Source organism: Rhinopithecus roxellana, chromosome 12 (genome assembly GCF_007565055.1).
Source record: "Rhinopithecus roxellana isolate Shanxi Qingling chromosome 12, ASM756505v1, whole genome shotgun sequence".
NCBI lineage: Eukaryota > Metazoa > Chordata > Mammalia > Primates > Cercopithecidae > Rhinopithecus > Rhinopithecus roxellana.
Window position 1 is genome coordinate 119,594,317 of NC_044560.1, and position 20,615 is coordinate 119,614,931.

The 20,615-nt window shown below is 43.1% G+C and overlaps 1 protein-coding gene across 1 annotated transcript; it reads left to right on the plus strand.

Moving 5' to 3' along the window:
* The first annotated feature begins 10,605 nt into the window (after window positions 1–10,605).
* LOC104680940 (putative zinc finger protein 542) lies at window positions 10,606–20,615 on the plus strand. Its single transcript, XM_010387042.2, has 5 exons — window positions 10,606–10,762; window positions 11,160–11,230; window positions 15,387–15,513; window positions 15,771–15,863; window positions 19,085–20,615. Exons 2-5 carry the CDS (start codon window positions 11,222–11,224, stop codon window positions 19,600–19,602), a joined length of 747 nt encoding a protein of 248 aa, XP_010385344.2. The 5' UTR covers window positions 10,606–10,762; window positions 11,160–11,221; the 3' UTR covers window positions 19,603–20,615.

Genomic DNA, 20,615 nt, shown 5'->3' on the forward strand with positions numbered 1-20,615 from the left:
CAGACTTTATCATTACACAATACTTATACATATTTTGGGGGTACATGCAGTATTTTGATACATGCATACAATGTATAACGATAAACGAGGACAACTGGGACTCCATCACCCCAAATCTTCACCCATGTTGGGAACATTCCAATTCCTCTCCTCCAGCAATTTTGAATTACACCACAAAATATTGCTAGCTATAGTTGTTCTACTGTACTATCAAACACTAGATCTTATTCCCTCTGTCCAGTTGTATTTTTGTACCTGGGAACAAACCTCTCTTCTTCTCCTGTCCCTTCCCAGCCTGTGGAAGCCACCAGTCAACTCTCTACCTCCATGAGATCCACAGTTTTAGTTCCCACATATGAATGAGAACATGTAGTATTTGTCTTTCAGTCCCTGGCTTATTTCACTTAATATAATGCCCCCAGTTCCATTCCACGTTGCAACAAATGACACGATTTCATTTGTTTTGATGGCCGAATAACATTCCATTGTATGTATGACACTGCCTTCATCAAATGGCCAAGAGGTACACAAAAACTGCTAAGCATCACTCATCATCAGGGAAGTGCCAATCAAAACCATAAAGAGATATTCTCTGACCCCAGTGAAAATGGTTTTTATTAAAAAGACAAAATACAGATGCTGGCGAGGATATGGAGAAAGAGGAACCCTCCCATGCCACTGGTGTGAATGTAAATTAGTACAGCCGCTATGGAAAACAGTGTGGCTCTTCCTTGACAAACTAAAAAGAGAATTAACCTATGATCCAGCAATCCTACTGCTGAGTATGTATCCAAAAGACAGAAAACTAGTGTACGAAAGACGTATCTGTGTTTACAGAAAAAGACTTCTGAGGCATCCTTCCCATAGACTGCCTTCCTTCCTAATGACTGTCTGTTAATTCCATCCACTTCAGCTGCCTGAACCCCCAACCTCTGCCTCCTCAGTTCAGCATGACTGCTCTACTTGGCCCTGATTCCAGCTCAGTCCACTGTGGTAGAGGAATTATCCCCAGGCAGAGAATAGGGAGATCATGGGGTTCCACTTGCTGGATACCCTTCTCATGTGGATATCAATCTTGCATGACCCTTTCTCACTGGCTGAAAGTGTTGCCTGATACAATTCGTGTGGGTTTCTCGGTTTCTACATCAGGAAGCTTAGTCTAACACCAGCCTCTCTGTCAACCAGAAGGAGACATGCTGTTTTCTTACCATTGTCTGAAGGGGTTAAGTAGGGAGAATTCATTAGGAGATTAGTGAGGCTGGGAAATTGCTTGTTATTTTTTTTTTTTCTTTCAGGGGCATCAGTTTTATGACAAGAAATATTTTCAAAGAATTAGAGAGTGTGCTGTTAAAAAATTTAAAAAACAATATATGATTACCTTTCTTCCATCTTTATTGAGATATGACTAAGAAGTTAAAAAATAGATATATTTAGGGTATACAACATAATATCTTGATGTACACATAATTGTGAAATAATTACCACAATCAACCTAATTAACATATCCTCTCACATAGTTACCAATGTGTGTGTGTTGTGTGCAGTGAGAACATCTGAGATACCATTAGCAAATTTTAGGTATACATTAGGATTCACGAGATTCATCATGCTATATATTAGTTCTATAGTAATTTTTCATTTTATAGCTAAACATTTGTTCCCTTTGATAAACATCTCCCTGGTCCTCCATCCCCAGCTGCTGATAACTAGCATTCTATTCGGTTACTTAGGTTATTTTCAGATTCCACATATAAGTAAAGTCATGTTGTGTGTGTGTTAGTCTTTTCTCATAATGCTACAAAGAAATACACGAGATTGAGCAATTTATAAGCGAAAGAGGTTTAACTGACTCACTACAGAACTAACTGGTTCTGTAGACTGTACAGGAAGCATAGCAGCTTCTGTTTCTAGGGAGGTGTCAGGAAACTTCCAATCACCACAGAAGGAAAACAGAGAGTGAAGCATCTCCACACAGTGAGAGCAGTAGCACGAGGGAGGGTGGGAGGTGCTACATACTTTTAAATGGTAAAACAGATCTCACAAGAACTCACACATTCTTGTGGTGACAGTACCATAAAGGGTAATGCTAAATCATTTATAAACAACTGCCCCATGATCCCATCACCTCCCACCAGGCCCCCCTCCAACATTGGGAATTTCAATTGAACATGAGACATGGGCAAGACGTGGATCCAAATCATATTATTCCACCCCGGCCTCTTGCAAATGTCATGTCTTTCTCACATTGCAAAATATATCATTCATTCTCAACAGTTCCCCAAAGTCTTAACTCATTTCAGCATTAACTCATAAGCCCAAAGTCTCATCTGAGACAAAGCAAGTCCCTTCCACCTACACGCCTGTAAAATCAGCAGTTATTTCCAAGATACAATGAGGGTACAAGCATCGAGTTGTGGCCTAATTACAGCTCACAGCTCCCATTCCAAAAGGGATGAATTGGCCAAGGGAAAGGGGCTACAGGCCCCATGCAAGTCCCAAACCCATTGGGGCAGTCATTAAATCTTAAATCTCCACAATAATCTCCTTTGACTCCCTGTGTTGCATCCAGGGCACAGTGATGCAAAGGGGTGGGCTCCCAACGCCTTGGGCAGCTCTGCCTCTTGTGGCTTTGCAGGCAGCGGCCTCCCGATCTGCTCTCATGGGCTGGCATTGAGTGCCTGTGGCGTTTCTATGTGCAGGGTACAAGCTGTCAGTGGATCTACCATTCTGGGGTCTGGAGAATAATGGTTGTTACACTACAATGCCCCAGTGTGCACTCTGTGTGGGGGCTCCCACCCCACATGTCCCCTATGCACTGCCTTGTCTCTCTGTGCCCGGCTTATTGCACTTTGCATGACGTCCTATTGCGTGCCTTTCAGTGCTTTGTGTTTAACTGCAATAATCTCATGCTCTCCTGTAAGTGTGCTGCATCTCGCCCTCTACTTGACTAATGGTACAAATCCCACTACATCTTGAGCCTCCTCTGCTTTGGTTTCCATCATGGGCCCTAATATGTAAAACATTGATCAATTCTTCATGATTAATTGTGCAGTTGCATGCCAAGTTGTCTCCATGAATATGTGGTTGTTTCTCAAACACACAAAGAAACAAGTCTTGAGCAGAACATAGAAGCTGAAAGACACTCATTACCCCTTCCTCTAACGCATCATTCACTCATCCAGCCAACATTTACTCAGTACTATGTGCTAGCTAACCCATCTACAATGCCCTTTGCAAGTGTTATGTTTAACCTCACATTGTCACGTAACACTTAAAGAAAGGCGGCCGGCCACGGTGGCTCAGGCCTGTAATCCCAGCACTTTGGGAGGCCGAGGCAGAAGGATCACGAGGTCAGGAGATTGAGACTATCCCAGCTAACACAGTGAAACCCCATCTCTACTAAAAAATACAAAAAATTAGCCGGGCATGGTGGCAGGCGCCTGTAGTCCCAGCTACCCGGGAGGCTGAGGCAGGAGAATGGTGTGAATCTGGGAGGCGGAGCTTGCAATGAGCCGAGATCGTGCCACTGCACTCCAGCCTGCGCGACAGAGCGAGACTCCACCTCAAAAAAATAAATAAATAAATAAATAAATAAATAAATAAATAAATAAATGAGAATATTAACTGTCTGTCCCAAGAAACATTAACCATATCTACCCTCCACATATATTGCAGGCTCTGTAAACTCCTGTTTCTTTCTTCCCTGCACAGCTGCAAGGTCACAAGACAGATAAGCATAAGCTGCAAACTAAGGTTTCCCAGAGACGTAAGACATGTTGCAAAAGTGTCACAGCAGCCTTTGTTCTCGCTTCTGTAAGCCTGCTTTCTGCTTCACATAGTGCCTGCCCCAAAATGCTTAAAGGGGACTCATTTTCTTTGTTCTGGGCTCAGACTTCCAGGACACATGTCTGCTGAGCTAGTGTACACCTTAAACACTATCCTACACTCCATTCGGTCTCTCCGGTTCCTTAATTTTCCGCAACAGTGGTACTTTCTTAAATTTGATTAAAAATGAAATGTTATTAACGTGTCAGGTCATCCGCAGACATCGATAACAGATTGCAATCAGCTAGTGAGCATCTACCCAGTGCTCAAGTTTTGAAAGTAGGAATACTGTTTAGGAAGACTCATTTAGAGCAGTGTTTCCTAACAGGGCTGACTTGAGCCCCCAGGGGATATTTAGCAGTGTCTGGAGTTATTTTTGTTCACTACAACTGGTTGTGGGGGCTGGAGAGTGTTAGCAGGTTTGCACCTAGCATCTAGTGGCTGGAGATCAGGGATGCTGCTCAATATCCTACAATTGAGAAGCAGGGATCCCTCCTATGGGCTTCCCAAGAATGGCACTTCTTTTATTTAAGGATGCTGAATATAGTCCCCCAGTCTCTGCTGGCTTATATGGTTTCTACTGAAAGGTCCATTGTTAGCATGAGTCATATCCATGTGGCGGTATCCCCATCCAAATCTCATGTCAAATTGTAATCCCAAATGTTAGAGGTGACACCTGGTGGGAAGTGCTTGTATCATTCAGTTGGAATTCTCACGAATGGCTTAGTGCCATCCCCTTGATGCTAAGTGAGTTCTCACAAGATCTCATTGTTTAAAAGTGTGTGGCACCCAGGAATTCAAGACCAGCCTGGGCAACATGGTGAAACCCTGTCTCTACTAAAAATACAAAAAGTTAGCCAAGTGTGGTGGCACGCACCTGTAGTCCTAGCTACTTGGAAAGTTGAGGCAGAACAATCTCTTGGACATGGGAGGCGGAGGTTGCAGTGAGCCAAGATCACGCCACTGCACTCCAGCCTGGGTGAAAGGGTAAGATGGTGTCTCAAAAAAAAAAAAAAAGTGTGTGTTATCTCCTCTTGTTCCTGCTTTCACCATGTGACATGCCTGCTCCTCCTTCACCTTCTGCCATGGTTGTATGAGTCCTGAGGCCTCCCTAGAAGCAGATTCCACTATGTTTCATATATAGCCTGCAGAACTATAAGCCAGTAAGTCCTCTTTACAAGTTACCCAGTCTCGGGTATTTCTTTTTTTTTTTTTTTCTTTTGACACAGGGTCTCACTCTGTGGCCCTAGAGTACAGGGGTGTGATCTCAGCTCACTGCAACCTCTGCCTCCTGGTTTCAAGCAATTCTCCTGCTTCAGCATCCCAAGTAGCTGGGATTATAGGCCTGCACCACCACACCTAATTTTTTTTTATTTTTAGTAGACACAGGGTTTCACCATGTTGGCCAGGCTGGTCTTCAACTCCTGGCCTCTGGTGATCCACCCACCTTGGCCTCCCAAAGTGCTGGGATTACAGGAGTGAGCCAACACACCTAGCCTCAGGTGCTTCTTTAAAACAATGCAAGAATGGCCTAACACAGAATGTTGGCATAGAGGAGTGGAGTATTGCTATAAAGATATCTGAAAATGTGGAAGCAACTTCAAAGCTGGGTAATGGGCAAAGATTGGAAGAGTTTGGAGGGCTCACAAGAAGACAGGAAGATGAAGGAAGATTGCAATTTCTTAGAGACTGGTTAAGTGGTTGTGACCAAAATGCTAATAGTAATATGGACAGTGACATCCTGGCTGCTGAGGTGTCTGATGGAAATGGGGAACTTATTGGGAACTGCAACAAAGGTTATATGTGTTGTGCCTTAGGAAAGAACTTGGTTGAATTGTGTCCATCCTTTAGGACTCTGTGAACGTTTGAACTTGAGAGTGATGATTTAGGTTATTTAGCAGAAGAAATTTCTAAGCAGCAAAGTGTTCAAGATGTGGCATGGCTGTGTCTAACAGCCTATGTTCAGATGTGTGAGCAAATAAATGACCTAAGGTTGGAAATTATATTATATTTAAAGGGGAAGCAGAGCATAAGAGTTTGGAAAATCTGCAACCTGGCCATGTGGTAGAAGAGAAAAGCCTATTTCAAGAGAAGAATTCAAGTGAGCTGCTGAGCAACCACTTGCTAGAGAAATTTGTGTAAGTAAAATGCAAACAAGAGCTGATGGCAAAGACAATGGGAGAAAGGTCTCGAAGGTATTTCAGAGACCTCTGCAGCAACCCCTCCCATCACAGGCAATCTATCCATCCAGTAAAGCTAGAAAATGGATGAGGGAATGAACTGCTGGAGAGTTTCTGGGCTGGAAAAAAATCCTTAAGTCAGGCAAAGAATAGATTGAGGAGACAGAGAACCTGAAGGGTGACAGCACTTTTTAAAGGTCACTGGTCCTCTGCAGGACTTTTTGAACTAAGCAAGGTAGAGACAGTTTACCACATGAACTCGTGTTATCACTCGTGAAAGTTGAGAACTAAATAGAATAGTTTTCAGCTATTGTAGGCCAATAGTAAATCAGACTGTCCATTGATATTACCTTTGCTTCACTAAGAAAACAGGATACTACTACAGACACATCAGAATGACTAAAATTTGCCGGGCGCGGTGGCTCAAGCCTGTAATCCCAGCACTTTGGGAGGCCGAGATGGGCGGATCACGAGGTCAGGAGATCGAGACCATCCTGGCTAACACCGTGAAACCCCGTCTCTACTAAAAAATATACAAAAAACTAGCCGGGCGAGGTGGCGGGCGCCTGTAGTCCCAGCTACTCGGGAGGCTGAGGCAGGAGAATGGCGTAAACCCGGGAGGCGGAGCTTGCAGTGAGCTGAGATCCGGCCACTGCACTCCAGCCTGGGTGACAGAGCAAGACTCCGTCTCAAAAAAAAAAGAATGACTAAAATTTAAAGAAAGACAATATAAAGCCTTGGCAAGGATGTGGAACAACTGGGAATTATCATACATTGGTAGTGAACATGTTATATGGTACAACCACTTTGGAAAACTGACAGTTTTTAAAAAAAATTAAACAGACAACTATCCCATGACCTGACCCCTATTGCAAGAGAAGGGAGTGCACATGGTCATAGAGAGATGTGTTCATATAGCTTTATTCACAGCAGTTAAAAACTTAAAACAAGCTGAATATCCATCAGTGAGTGAATGCATAAACTAACTGGTATATTCATGCAATGGAATGCTACTGTGAAATGCTACTAAGACTGTTGACATATACCCTACACATATGAATCGCTAACATTAACAGAAGCCAGATGCAAAAGAATACATAAGGAATACTATTCTTTCTAAGAAGGCCAAGAACTAGCAAAATGAATCTATGCGGATAAACCTCAGTATAGTGGTTACTCTAAGGGGGTGATGAATAGGAAGGAACTCAAGGGAAGTTTCCAGTGTTATGGAAATCTTTACCTTCTAAGTGATGGTTACATGGGCATACGCATCATCATGCTGTATGCTTAAGGTATGTACATGATACTTCAATAAATCATTTTTAAAAGAAAACATCCATTCCTGGAAACAGAACAGACACAACCACACATAAACAAGAACGCTTTGTTGTTCTAAGAATGTTCTTCATTTAAAGTCATGGTTTGGCCCTCCAGTTGGTAGTGGAGGCCCTCCAGTTCCTATGACTTGATTAGTGATTGTTGATCTTGAGAACATGTACATAATGGAATGTGTTTGGCTATAGAAAAAGATGAGATTTCTTTCTGTCTTAGCAATCTCTTTAGCAGACTGCCTGTGGTACATATTGGATTCTGGTGTAATGTTTATTCAATAATAAAACTGTTTTCTTTCCCTTCTACCTTTGTAGCGAGGTTTTATGGGTTGGCAGGAAGTTTCCGTTTTTATTTCCTCAACAGTAGACACGCAGTTTCCCTGTACAATATGGTTAAAAGGCTTAAGCAGCTAAAATTCACTACCTGCTATTAAAAGATGAGTCTCATATGGATACAAAAGTGAACATGTTTAAAGACATTACTGAGACTTCCAGTTTCTGGTCCAGCAAGGAGCTGAAGTCCTCACTGTATCCTAACAACAAATAAAAAGCTGAACAAACTGAAAAATCAGCAATTCTTCTTAGATCTGTCAAATAAGTGAGGTCATAAGGCAAGCTACTGCCTCCAAAGTTGGAGACAGGCAGACACAGAGAGTCACAACTTACCAGAGCAGAAACTCACAAGCAGAAATCTTTGTGCCTCTGCAGGAACCAGAACAAGGTTAGGAAATCCTGAACCGTAATTGATGGATTGCTGGAGGCTGAGTGTGGTTAAATCTGAGAGTTAAAAACTCCAGGAAGACCTTGCCATGGAGCTATCTTTACACTTTCATGAGTTTCATCTCCAAGGACTCTAGCAGGTTCTCACAGTGAAGGTCTGAGAAAAGGCCCCAGCTGATTCTGACAGGGGAAGAGGAAGAGTAGCCATTTTGAAATACACCAGAGCATTCTGTTCAATGCTCTGGAGAGAAACCATTTTACCAGAGCCTACCATCTTGGCATTTTATCAGTGTCCAAATGACTTAGAAGAAGGAAAATAAACTCTGGTCCCCTCTTGCCATCCTGTCCCACTTAAGGGGAAGGAGGGTTTTACTAAGAAGCACTTGTGAAATTCATAGTCCCTGGGCACAGGATAAGAGACTGAAACCTTTGGGAGGCCGAGGCGGGCGGATCATGAGGTCAGGAGATCAAGACCATCCTGGCTAACGTGGTGAAACCCCATCTTTACTAAAAATACAAAAAATTGGCTGGGCATGGTGGCGGGTGCCTGTCGGCCCAGCTACTCGGGAGGCTGAGGCAGGCGAATGGCATGAACCTGGGAGGCGGAGCTTGCAGTGAGCCAAGATTGCACCATTGCACTCCAGCCTGGGTGAGAGAGCAAGAAGCAGTCTCAAAACAAAACAAAACAAAACAAAAAACAAAACAAAAAGACTGAAACCTTACCATTAAGACTTCTTGAAACCATTAATTGGGAGGTCATTAGGCTGAGATGACTCCAGTACCCTGAATTCTTAACCTAAGCAAACCCAACTCAACTCAATGTAACTGGCCTTAACCAATCAGAAACCACCAATTAACCTCCTACTATTGGCTTTCCACTGGAATGAGCCAAATAAGGCTCTACTCTAACCAATCAAGTATTTTCTTTGCCTTGTTTCTGAGTTCAGCCTGTAAAAGCCTTTCCCTCATGCCTCTTCAGAGGGGCCCTAAGCTGCATGTGGTCTGGAAATACCCAATTCATGAACTGCTATCTGCTTAAATAAACTGTGCCTAAGTTTATATATTTTTTGCAGACTATAGAACACTTCCCCTCTCACAATCAAATCTTACCACCATGTTACTAAAGACCTATCATGCAGCCTATTTTACCAAGTACATCACATTCAGCTATCAGGAAAAAATTACAAGGCACTCTAATAGGCGAAAAACACAGCTTGAAGATTTTACTTAACTCATTAATGAGAAAAACTGGTGACGTGAACTAACTCATAAGAGAACCCTTCCTCCAGCCGAAAAAAAAGTCACATTTATAGATCAAGAATATTAAAGTGGCTGGCTGCAGTGGCTCATGCCTGTAATCGCAGCACTTTGGTAGGTCAATGTGGGAGGATCACTTGAGGCCACGAGTTTGAGACCAGCCTGGGTAACATAGTGAGATCTCACCTATACTTAAAAAATTAGCCGGGCATGGTGGCACGCACCTGTAGTCCCAGCTACTCAGGAGGCTGAGGCAGGAAGATAGCTTCAATCCAGGATGTCAAAAGGTTGTGGCTGCAGTGAGCTATGATGGTGCCACTGCACTTCAGTGTTGGCAATAGAGTGAGACGCTGTTTAACAACAACAAAAAAATTTAATTAAAATGATGTGCAGCAGCAAAAGAGGCAAAAACTGGCCTCCTCCCAAATGGAGATGGAGGAGGGAAGGAAACTGAGCCTCCTCCAATTTACTTTTGTATAAACAAGAAGAAATTTGAACTGCCATCAGCGATCCACAATGTGAGTTGATAAATAGCTCAAAACAATGACAAAGTAGAATCAAATGACCTGGAAGCCCATAATCTAAATAATGCACGGAAGCACAATTTCTCCATTCATTGCTTATTTTGTGCCAGGCACATGTATGAGCACTTAATCCTCACAACACCATTAGCTGAGAAATATTGTTCCATTGCCACAAGAGCAACTGAAGCTCATAAAGATTAAACAATAAAAAGTCACACAGCAGACCCACTCTATAGCTCAAGTATCAACAAAACACTCACAGAGATGCACATAGGGTCACACATCAAATCACACAACCTCACGGAGAATGGGCCTAACCTCACAGAGAATGGGGCCATCAGATACACCAAAGCAGACGCCCGGCGGTCCCACTCACCTCTAATAACAAACACTTTCCCAAACTTAAGACGCACATGTCCACGCCAATGTATTATCATAGGCCCTTTCCCCACCTCTTAAAGCCTCCCACGATTCATCCCTCAGAAGGCAACCGCTTGGTTCTCTGTGCTCAGGCGCAGCGTTCTCCACACCTCTAACGGACACAAAGCCACGCCTCCAAGGCGGAGTTCACGCACGCGTACTCAATCACCAGCGGAACCGCCTCCGCCGCGCTCGGCGTCGAGGGCCTACGGGACGTCAGTACGCATGCGTACTTTGTGCCCCAGGTAGCTTGTCTCTTAGCCGGGGACGCCTCTACATTCCCGGCTCTGGGAGCGGGGGGCGGGGGGGGGGGGGGGGGGGGGTGTCCTGGGGCTGCACATGCGCACTGCGAGTCCTCGCCTACTCCCGGAAACCACTGCGCACACGCGGTGCGGCAGCTGCTTCGGATCAGCGGGCTCCAAGGACGCCTGGGTGGCAGCGTGGCCGTTTCTTTTTTCTTGGACGGTATTTTCCCAGCGCCACGCGGAGCCTGGGCCATTAGGAGGTTTGTGTTGCGTCGGGGCGGTCTGTCTCAGAGGCATTGCGGGGAGGAGTGGCCGGCTGAATGGCTGGAGGCCCAGTGATCCGTGCAGGCGACCCGGCCTGAGTGTGGAGGAGGCGGGTGCCTGACAACAATGCGCGCGTGAGCTGTGTGTTGGCGTTTGTGTACACAGAGGGCATTATTAAAATTACTCTCTGTGTGAATGGTTCTATCCCAGAGTAGGCGACTGGAGCATTGAAAAAGGCCCAGTTACAGTTTTAGGAACCAGAGCTGCACGCTAAACAGTGTTTTCTTTTGACAGTGAAATCTGTCGTTCTTGGAGTTTGTTAGGAACGTGGTTGAAAATGGGTGGCAGTGGGTTCGAGAATCTGGTCACTGAAGTTTTCTTCCTTCTCCTTAGCTCTGCATTTCCAGGACCCGGTCACTGTTCAGGACACTGTTCCAGCGCAGTAGTCATTAGCCATGTCTCAGGTAAGTTTTTGTTTTACCTTCTTTTCGTGCAACATCATAGGTTTTAAGTCCTGGGCACATCTACTTTTGCTTACTTGGGTGGTAAAGACTGACACCGGGACAAGGTTCAGGTCTTTTCATTCAGCAACACATGGGATTATAGGGACCTCTCAGAGTCCATGTCCTGTATTTTAGTGTTCATTTATTCACTGAATGAATTAATCTGAATCTCCACTGTCACCAGTCTTCTTTTAAGCACTATGTGGTGGGTCAAAGATACTTTCCCTGGAGAAGACGAGAGCCTTTATCCGGGGACTGTCATCTTCTTGAAGTAGAGGTGAATACTCAGTCATCTTTGACTTTCTTTACTGCTCCAGACTGAGAGGACGCAGCATAGAAAATGCTAGTGAGTGGTTTAGGCTCAGTTATGGTAATCTGCCTTTGGAAATTTGGAGGAATGGGAATGTGATTGATGTCTTTTTTTTTTTTTTTTTTTTTTTTTTTGAGACGGAGTCTCGCTCTGTCGCCCAGGCTGGAGTGCAGTGGCCGGATCTCAGCTCACTACAAGCTCCGCCTCCCGGGTTCACGCCATTCTCCTGCCTCAGCCTCCCGAGTAGCTGGGACTACAGGCGCCCGCCATCTCGCCCGGCTAATTTTTTGTATTTTTTAGTAGAGACGGGGTTTCACCGTGTTAGCCAGGATGGTCTCGATCTCCTGACCTCGTGATCCGCCCGTCTCGGCCTCCCAAAGTGCTGGGATTACAGGCTTGAGCCACCGTGCCCGGCCGTGATTGATGTCTTGAGCATGAAGTCCAGGTTAAAGTCAGGCCGTTTATTCGGACATTAGTCAAAGATAGTGTTTCGGATCAAAGGTTCCAGTTTGAAGTTGGGCAGCTTAAAATAGTCACAGGCTTCATCTGTGGAATTCTGGGAAAAACCTATTGGCTTTCTGTAAATGAGGAACAAGAAGTATGCCGCAAGGGACGAGATGGATGAGCTGGCTCTATTTCCCAAAATAGAGTTCTCTTCAGGGTATTTGCATGGTCTCTGAAATTTTGTGCAAATACAACCAGATTTGATTCTTAGCCTGCTAAGTGTAGTCACCAAGACATTTTGTTTGAAAAATAGATTTTCTTCTCAAAGGGGAAACATATTTTCTTTCTTTTCTTTTTTTTGAGACGGTGTCTCGCTCTGTCGCCCAACCTGGAGTGCAGTGGCACGATCTCGGCTCACTACAAACTCCGCCTCCCAGGTTCAGGCCATTCTCCTCCCTCAGCCTCCTGGGTAGCTGGGACTACAGGTGCCCGCCACCAGGCCTGGCTAATTTTTTTTTTTTTTTTTTTTTTTTTTTGTATTTTTAGTAGAGACGGGGTTTCACAGTGTTAACCAGGATGGTCTTGATCTCCTGACCTCATGATCTGCCCACCTCGGCCTCCCAAAGTGCTGGGATTACAGGCGTGAGCCACTGCGCCCTGCCTATATTTTCTTTCTTTTAGGAAAACAGGCGGTATTTTCCTTACTCATTCTGTTTCGGATTTTGAAGCATTTCAGATTAGGGATATTCAACCTGTATCTTTTGGTGATCTTTTAGAAGATGTAGTTGTAGAAAAAATACTGGCATCTGGGCACACCTGTAGTCCCAGCAACTTGGGAAGCTGAGGCAGGAGGATCACTTCAGCCCAGCATTTCAGCACTGTAGTGCAGTGTGATTACACCTGTGAAAAGCCACTGCATTCCAGCCTGGGCAGCATAACAAGACCGCTCTCTCTTAAAAGAAAAAGAAAATACTGGCATCTGAAGAATATCAAGAAAAAATATTCTTTAAAAATATTGTAGTCTGCCTCATTTATGGTGACAGAATTCAGGATAGCAAGAGGTGTGTCTTGAAGCAATCTTGAAGAATCTTGGAGGTGCTGGTAATACTCAGTTTCTTGATCAGGGATCTGCTGATGGGTGGATTGTTTGTGTAAACTGATCATATTGGACATGAATTCATCATATTGATCATGGCTTACTTCAGCCTCAACCTCCTAGGTTCAAGCAGTCCTCCTGCCTCAGCCTCCTGAGTAGCTGGGACTATAGGTGTGAGCCACCGTGCCTGGCTAATTTTTTAATTTTTTTGTAGAGACGAAGTCTTGCTGTGTTGCCCAGGCTTGTCTTGAACTTCTGGGCTCAAGCAGTCCTCCTGCCTTGGCCTCCCAAAGTGCTGGTGTGGCAGGCCACGTCTCACCAAACACAGGTCTCCGTAACAGCTGTTTCAGTACCGACAGACAGGTTAAATATTAAAAGCCAGTACCCTTATACAGAGGCTGGAATGGAACAAAAGCCCACGAAGAGTTTTGCCTTGGCCTTCCCTGGGCCTTAAAGCATGACAAAATAATGAAGGAATTCTTAATTGGACCCATATAGGATGAAACACGTTTTCCCGGGGGGTCTGAAGCAACTCCCTACGCCTCCACAAACAAGTTTATTGGAGGTCTGAAGGAACTCCCCAAACCACCGTGGTTTAGCAGGAGACAAGATAAGGGTAATCACTCCAGCACCCTACACCCATTTAGATTAAGTAAATTTACTGAGGCTCCAGAGGAAGGTCTTCAAGACTCAGTCTTTGGTTATAGATTAAAAGAAGTTAATCACTTGTCTTTAGATGAATGCACACCTACACATAGATATATAGCTTAGAAGGTATATAAGCTCTGGAAAACTTTGTAATTTTGAGTTGGTCTGGCAGTAATTTCCAGGTCTTCTCCCTGTAACTGGCTACAGAAATAAAAACTCCCTTCCTCCCCAGTTCATCTGCATCTCATTATTGGGCCTCAATAAATAGCAGCCTGACCCTCAGCTTAGTCCAGGAGCACTGGGATTATAGGTGTGAGCCACTGCACCCAGCGATACTGAAGATTTCTTAAACCCGACATTCAAGTGAGAAAAGAGGAACCTTCTCTGCCTCATGTTTAGTACAATAAAGTTTCAATAGCTTTTGACCTTTGTACTGTTGTTACAGATGGTGCAGGGGTGTATCTGGAAAGGACAACACAGGGCAACTGTATATGATTGGAGTAATTGGGAATCATAGTTGTGTTATGAGTTGATGAAGTCCCAGTTGATATTGGAAAGGAAAACTAACCATAGGCTGGGCATCCTCAGTTCTTCCCAGCTTCTTCAAAAGTAGCTGAGGATGAAACCTTCTTCCTTGCTTCTGTTGCACACCCTGATGGAGGCAAATAAGGTGAAATAATAACACATCTGCTGCAGTTTTCGGACCATTACATCTACTGCCCTAAAATGTAGCTGCAAGAGCAAGGACTACTTTATTTCGTATGATTCTATGGGTGAAGAATCCACACTGAACTCAACAGGGTGGGAATGATTAATCTCTGATCGTATGATGCCTGCCGGGGCCTGAATCCCCAGGATGGCTTCTTCATTCATATATTTTCTATTGAGCTAGAATAGCTGGAGTCATATATCTGGGCCACAGTTCTTTGCTGCTAGCTGGTCCCTCAGCTTTGTTTGATGTAGTCTCAGAATCCCTCACTCGCCATTGGCAATGTCTCATTGGCTTTTCTTATGCGAGACGCCGTCTCAAAAAAAGAAAATTATGAAATCAACTGTGATAATTCCTTTACAAATTGGTTTTGAATACATGGATACACAATCTCTGGGCAATACATTTCTTTTTTTTTTGAGACGGAGTCTCGCTCTGTCGTCCAGGCTGGAGTGCAGTGGCGCAATCTCGGCTCACTGCAAGCTCCGCCTCCCGGGTTTACGCCATTCTCCTGCCTCAGCCTCCCGAGTAGCTGGGACTACAGGCGCCCGCCATCTCGCCCGGCTAGTTTTTTGTACTTTTTAGTAGAGACGGGGTTTCACCGTGTTCGCCAGGATGGTCTCGATCTCCTGACCTCGTGATCCACCCGTCTCGGCCTCCCAAAGTGCTGGGATTACAGGCTTGAGCCACATTTCTTAAATTATTCAATGTTTTTTGAATCACCCTGTTCATCTTGAATGTTTCCCTTAGTTAAGTATTTTTCTATACCCAAATTTTAATAAACACTATTTCACAGTATGGTTCTTCAGCAACTTAAATAAGCCACTCTTACAAGACAGAGTCCTTATCAGCTCCTCCCAATTTCCAGTTATTTACCTGGACGCTTCTAAGAAAGTGTTTGTCATTTCAGGGATCAGTGACATTCCAAGATGTGGCCATTGACTTCTCCGAGGAAGAGTGGGGATTCCTGAACCCTGCTGAGAGAGATTTGTACACAACTGTGATGTTGGAGAATTATCAGAACCTGGTCTGGCTGGGTAAGTGCTTAAAGCCCTTAATTCAGCATGTCTTGAGCATGTCTTTTTTTTTTTTTTTTTTAAATACTGAGAGTCTTTGGTGAGATTCAGAATTTACATGAGATGTGGAAATTGAAGTGAGCAGCTTTCTTTATCCTATTTGCCAGATATTCTAATTTTTTTGTTTTTATAGTGGCTTGTGTTTTGATTACAGCGTTGATCTGTCAGAATACCTGAGTAACCAGAGCATAGCCAATTCTTTCTATTTATTTTCACAGGACTTTCCATTTCTAAATCTGTGATTTCACTGTTGGAGAAAAGGAAACTGCCTTGGATAATGGGAAAAGAAGAGATAAGAGTCCCATTGCCAGGTGAGTATGAAGAAGCAATTAGCAGGGGTAAGCCATGTATATGAAAGGCATACCAGTTCTAGAGGGCAAAGCACCTTTAAGATGCGAAGGATGCTGTCTTCCACTGTTCCATACACATGTAGACATTGAGGCTCCTTGAGTTTGAGTTCCTAAAAGGATACTGATCACCCCCCGTTTATATCCACTTTTATAAATGCCTGTGGGCTCAAAAATTACAGGTGTGTCTTTCCTCTTTGTCTATGGTAAGCTTCTTTTTAAACTCAGTATCCTGTTTCTCCAACTTTTTTTTTTAATTTGATCCTTTGATACTGTGGTGTTTTTTACTGTAAAATGACTTATACAGTGGTCTGATTGTTTGAATGGGTGTATTCATTGGTCATTTATTCACTAACATTCATTCCTTTTTTAAAACTAATCAACTGTTGAGAGTCCTCAAGACCATCTCCAGGTTCAAGGACTTACTAGGAGTAGTCACAGGAGTCATCATATCGTTGTATTCATGCCTGCAAAGTTAGTGAATAGTCCAGAAGAACACCATCATTGGTGTTTGCAGATGCCAGCTGCAAAGTATGGGGATCCCCAAGACCACCCTGAATTCTGACACGAATTGCAAATCCAAAGGTCCCCAAGATAATTAGGTTTGATAATTCACTAGGACTCACAGAACTTACTGAACTCACTGAAAGCTGTTATACTCATGGTTACAGTTTATTACCATGAAAGGATACACATTAAAATCAGCCAAGGAAAAAGACATGGGCAGAGTCTAGGAGGACTTCCATTTATGCCCCCACAGTGAAGTCATGGACAGTGTTAACTCCTCCTGACAATGATGTGTGGCAATATGCACAGTGTATGGCCAACCAAGGAAGCTTACCTGACCCTTGGTATCCAGACTCCTCATTAGGGCACCATCATGTAGACATGGCTGACTGCTCATGTCTCAGCTCAGGCTCTAGCCCTTCTGGAGGTCGCCCTAATATCATGTGACTTGGAGCCCCACATAAATCACATAATTTGACTCTCTGGTGTGGTCCAATGCCCATAGGTAAATAGAGACACTTTTATCATGCAGGATATTTCAAGATGTCAGAGATTACCTCCCAGGAGCCAAGGGCAAAGACTAGACCTCTCTTTGGAAAAGGTTAAATTCTTGACTGCACAATGGCTAAGTTTTATTTTAGCAAAAGATATAAAACAAAATCAGCAAAGCTAAGCTCATAAGGCAAGGTCTGGAGGAAATCAGGAATGTGCTTCCGAGATTCCTCTCCCAGTGGAGTCACAAAGGAGGTACTTAATTCGTCTAGCAGCAACTTGTGTGGTATGTGTGAGACAATAGCAGCTAGACAACATTAGACTCAGTGCCAAGGAATTTTACTGAGGGAAGCCATAAAGGTACCCTCTGCCTAGTATACGCTAAAAATCCAGACTCTCAGAATGAAAGTAGGTGTTCTGCATAAATCACATCATCTGCACAAATAGTTTAGGCACGGTAAGTCACTTGTACCAGTTCCGGGAATGGTAGAAACCCTCCTGAAACCCAAGTTCCTTAGAGGTCAATCAGGGGCCAACCTTGTAAGCACACCTTTCTTAGGAGAACAGTCTCAAAGCCTGCTGTGTTCTTTTCTGAGTTTGTTTTAAAGTATAGAAACTTGCAGTGAGTTTACATTTGAGTGAGGGTATTAAGACTTGCTTCCACAAACCTTGTGCAAAGTAGAAACTAATTAACTGGTAGAAACTAATTAAAATGGGTTATTTTGATGTGTGGGAGTTAGTATAGTTTTAGCTTCAAAACTTGGTGATATTTAAAGTTACAGAAAGTGAGGAAATGAAGTACATTTCTGATATATTTATTTAGGGAATTGTTAGAATTAAGATATGTCTTGAACTGTACATTAGAAATATGTAACTGGATCTCAATAGTAATTCAGAATTGGAGATGAATGTGTTTTTTATATGTTTTGTGGTGATGGACCCTTAGGAATGGAAGAAATGAATTGCCTATGGATAGCAGAGGACTAATTGATTGGTAGCAGGAGAAACAGGAAACATCCTGTGTTAGAATTCCAGGGCCTCACTATTCATGAAGAAAAGGTAACCAAAGTAAGACCAAGACGTTAGAGTAAGACAACATTGAAAGGTAGTTGGTATCTGACTAATTTATGGTTCTTGCTAAAATGGATATTTCTGTGGTGCAAAGGATGTAGAACAATGATCTTGAATCGTCACATTTGGTAATAATCTTTTATTTGAGTTCATTTTTAAAAACCATTAGGCCTTGTGGTGGAGGTCCCCTGTAAAACCAGCTCCTCTTGCACCCTTCATGAGGTTAGCCCTCTCCACTGTCTACATACACAGTTTAATCTGGAAAAAATAGTGGGATTCCCACATGTTCAGTCATTCTCTGTAATTGACCACGGTTCTGTTCTTAACTTTTACATCAAGCACAGCCAGCATCTCTGCCCTTTAGCTCCTAAACAGTAAAAATAACTACAGGTTAGAAGGGTATTATGTTCGTCTTTGTCGCAAATCCTATTGCCTTTCTTTAATTTTTGATCATGTTGATCAGCCTTCCTGTAATGCCATTTTGGCTTCTGCAGTTCCCCACCGTACATGTTTTCTTAAGCTCTAAATCTGTTTCCTTGCAGCCTGCACTTGACCCTCTTATTTTTCTTGTTTGCTTAGCGAGCTCTTCAATCTCAAAATGTCTGTATCTATGAGAATTCATGCCCTGTCTGTCCCTGATTATATGATTGATTCTATTGTTTCTATATTATGTCAAATTGTTTTCTGCAGTAAAGTAACTGGAGGTGCCTTCTGTCTGGACACATTAATTCCTCCGGTGAATGTGTACATATACATACAGAAACTATCATTTACCTTTTTGTGTTTTGAAACTTGTGGTATAACTTAGCACATAAGTCTGCATCTTGTTCTTTTCACTGAATACATTATCCTGCAGGTCAGAAAACAGCTGAAGTTCAGTCTTTTTAGTAGCTGAGTAGTACTACAGATAGAGATATACCATGGTTAATGATGAGGGACACCTAGTTTGTTTCCAATGTAAAGCTTATTTCAATAAGCATTCTTATCAATATAACCTTAAAAACTGGTAGCTTAATTTCTTGAGTAGGTGCCTAAAGTGGGTTTGAAAAGATAAAAGATGGGTGTGTTACATTAGTTTAACTTGCTTCTGTTCATTGATTTTTTTCCCCGTTCAGATGCACCAGGTGCAGAGATTAAGGAGTTATCTGCAAAGAGGGCTATTAATGAAGTATTATCTCAGTTTGACACAGTGATAAAATATACAAGAAACGTATGTAAGGAATGTGGAAATGTATACTGCCACAATACGCAGCTTACTCTCCATAAGAGAAATCACACGCGAAAGAAATGCAATCAGTGTTTAGATTGTGGGAAACACTTCACTCGTCGGTCAGCTCTCATTCAGCATCAAAGAATCCACACGGGAGAGAGACCCTATAAATGTAATGAATGTAGTAAAACCTTCAACCAGAGGGCACACCTTACCCAGCATGAGAGAATTCACACGGGTGAGAAACCTTACAAATGTAAGGAATGTAGGAAAACCTTCAGCCAGATGGCTCATCTCACACAGCATCAGAGTACACATACGAGAGAAAAGTTCCATGAGTGCAGTGAATGTGGAAAGGCCTTCAGCCGTTCCTCAGCCCTTACGGATCACCAGCGAATTCATAGTGGAGAAAAGCCAGTATGAATGTAAGGAGTGTGGCAGAGCCTTCACTCAAAGTGCCCAGCTCATTAGACATCAGAAAATTCATTCTGGAGAAAAACCCTATGAGTGTAGTAAGTGTAAGAAATCTTTTATACGCCTGTCTTCGCTGATTGAACACTGGAGAATTCACACTGGAGAAAAACCGTATCAATGTAAGGACTGCAAAAAGACCTTTTGTCGTGTCATGCAGCTCACTCTGCACAGGAGAATTCATACTGGTGAGAAACCCTATGAATGCAAGCAATGTGGAAAGGCCTTCAGCACCCGTTCTTCCTTTGTTACTCATAAGAGAACACACAGTGGAGAGAAACCGTATAAATGCAAGGAATGTGGAAAAGCCTTCAGTGCACACTCTTCCCTTGTTACTCATAAGAGAACACACAGTGGAGAGAAACCCTATAAATGCCATGCCTGTGGGAAGGCCTTTAATACTTCCTCCCTACTTTGTCAACATAATAGAATTCATACTGGTGAAAAACCCTTTCAGTGCAGTCAGTGCGGGAAGTCCTTTAGATGCAGCTCTAACCTTACTCGACACTGTAGGATGTGTAATGGAAAATGTTAGCAAATAACCAAAACTCAAAATGTTAATTCTGATTATTCCATATCATCTCCAGTACTTTGTACTGTGAGTCTTTTAAAATATGCTATCTTAGTTTGTATGGCATGATACTTCATTGCACTTTTAACTTAAAAATGCCTTCCCTTGACTACTGATATTTTTTGTGAACTGTGTGTTGAAGTCTTGCTGATTATTTTTTAGAGGTTTTTCTTCATGTCCAGTTATGAGAGTTCACCAGATTTTGGAAATATTTTCTATTCTGTAACCTACCTTTTCATTTACATAATGGTGACAAAACAAAAGCCTTAAGTTTGATCACATCCAATTAATCACATTTTTTAATGGTTATGCTTTTATTTTTCAGACAGGGTCTCACTCTGTCACCCAGGCTACAGTGCAGTCGCACAATCATGACTCACTGCAGTCTCTGCCT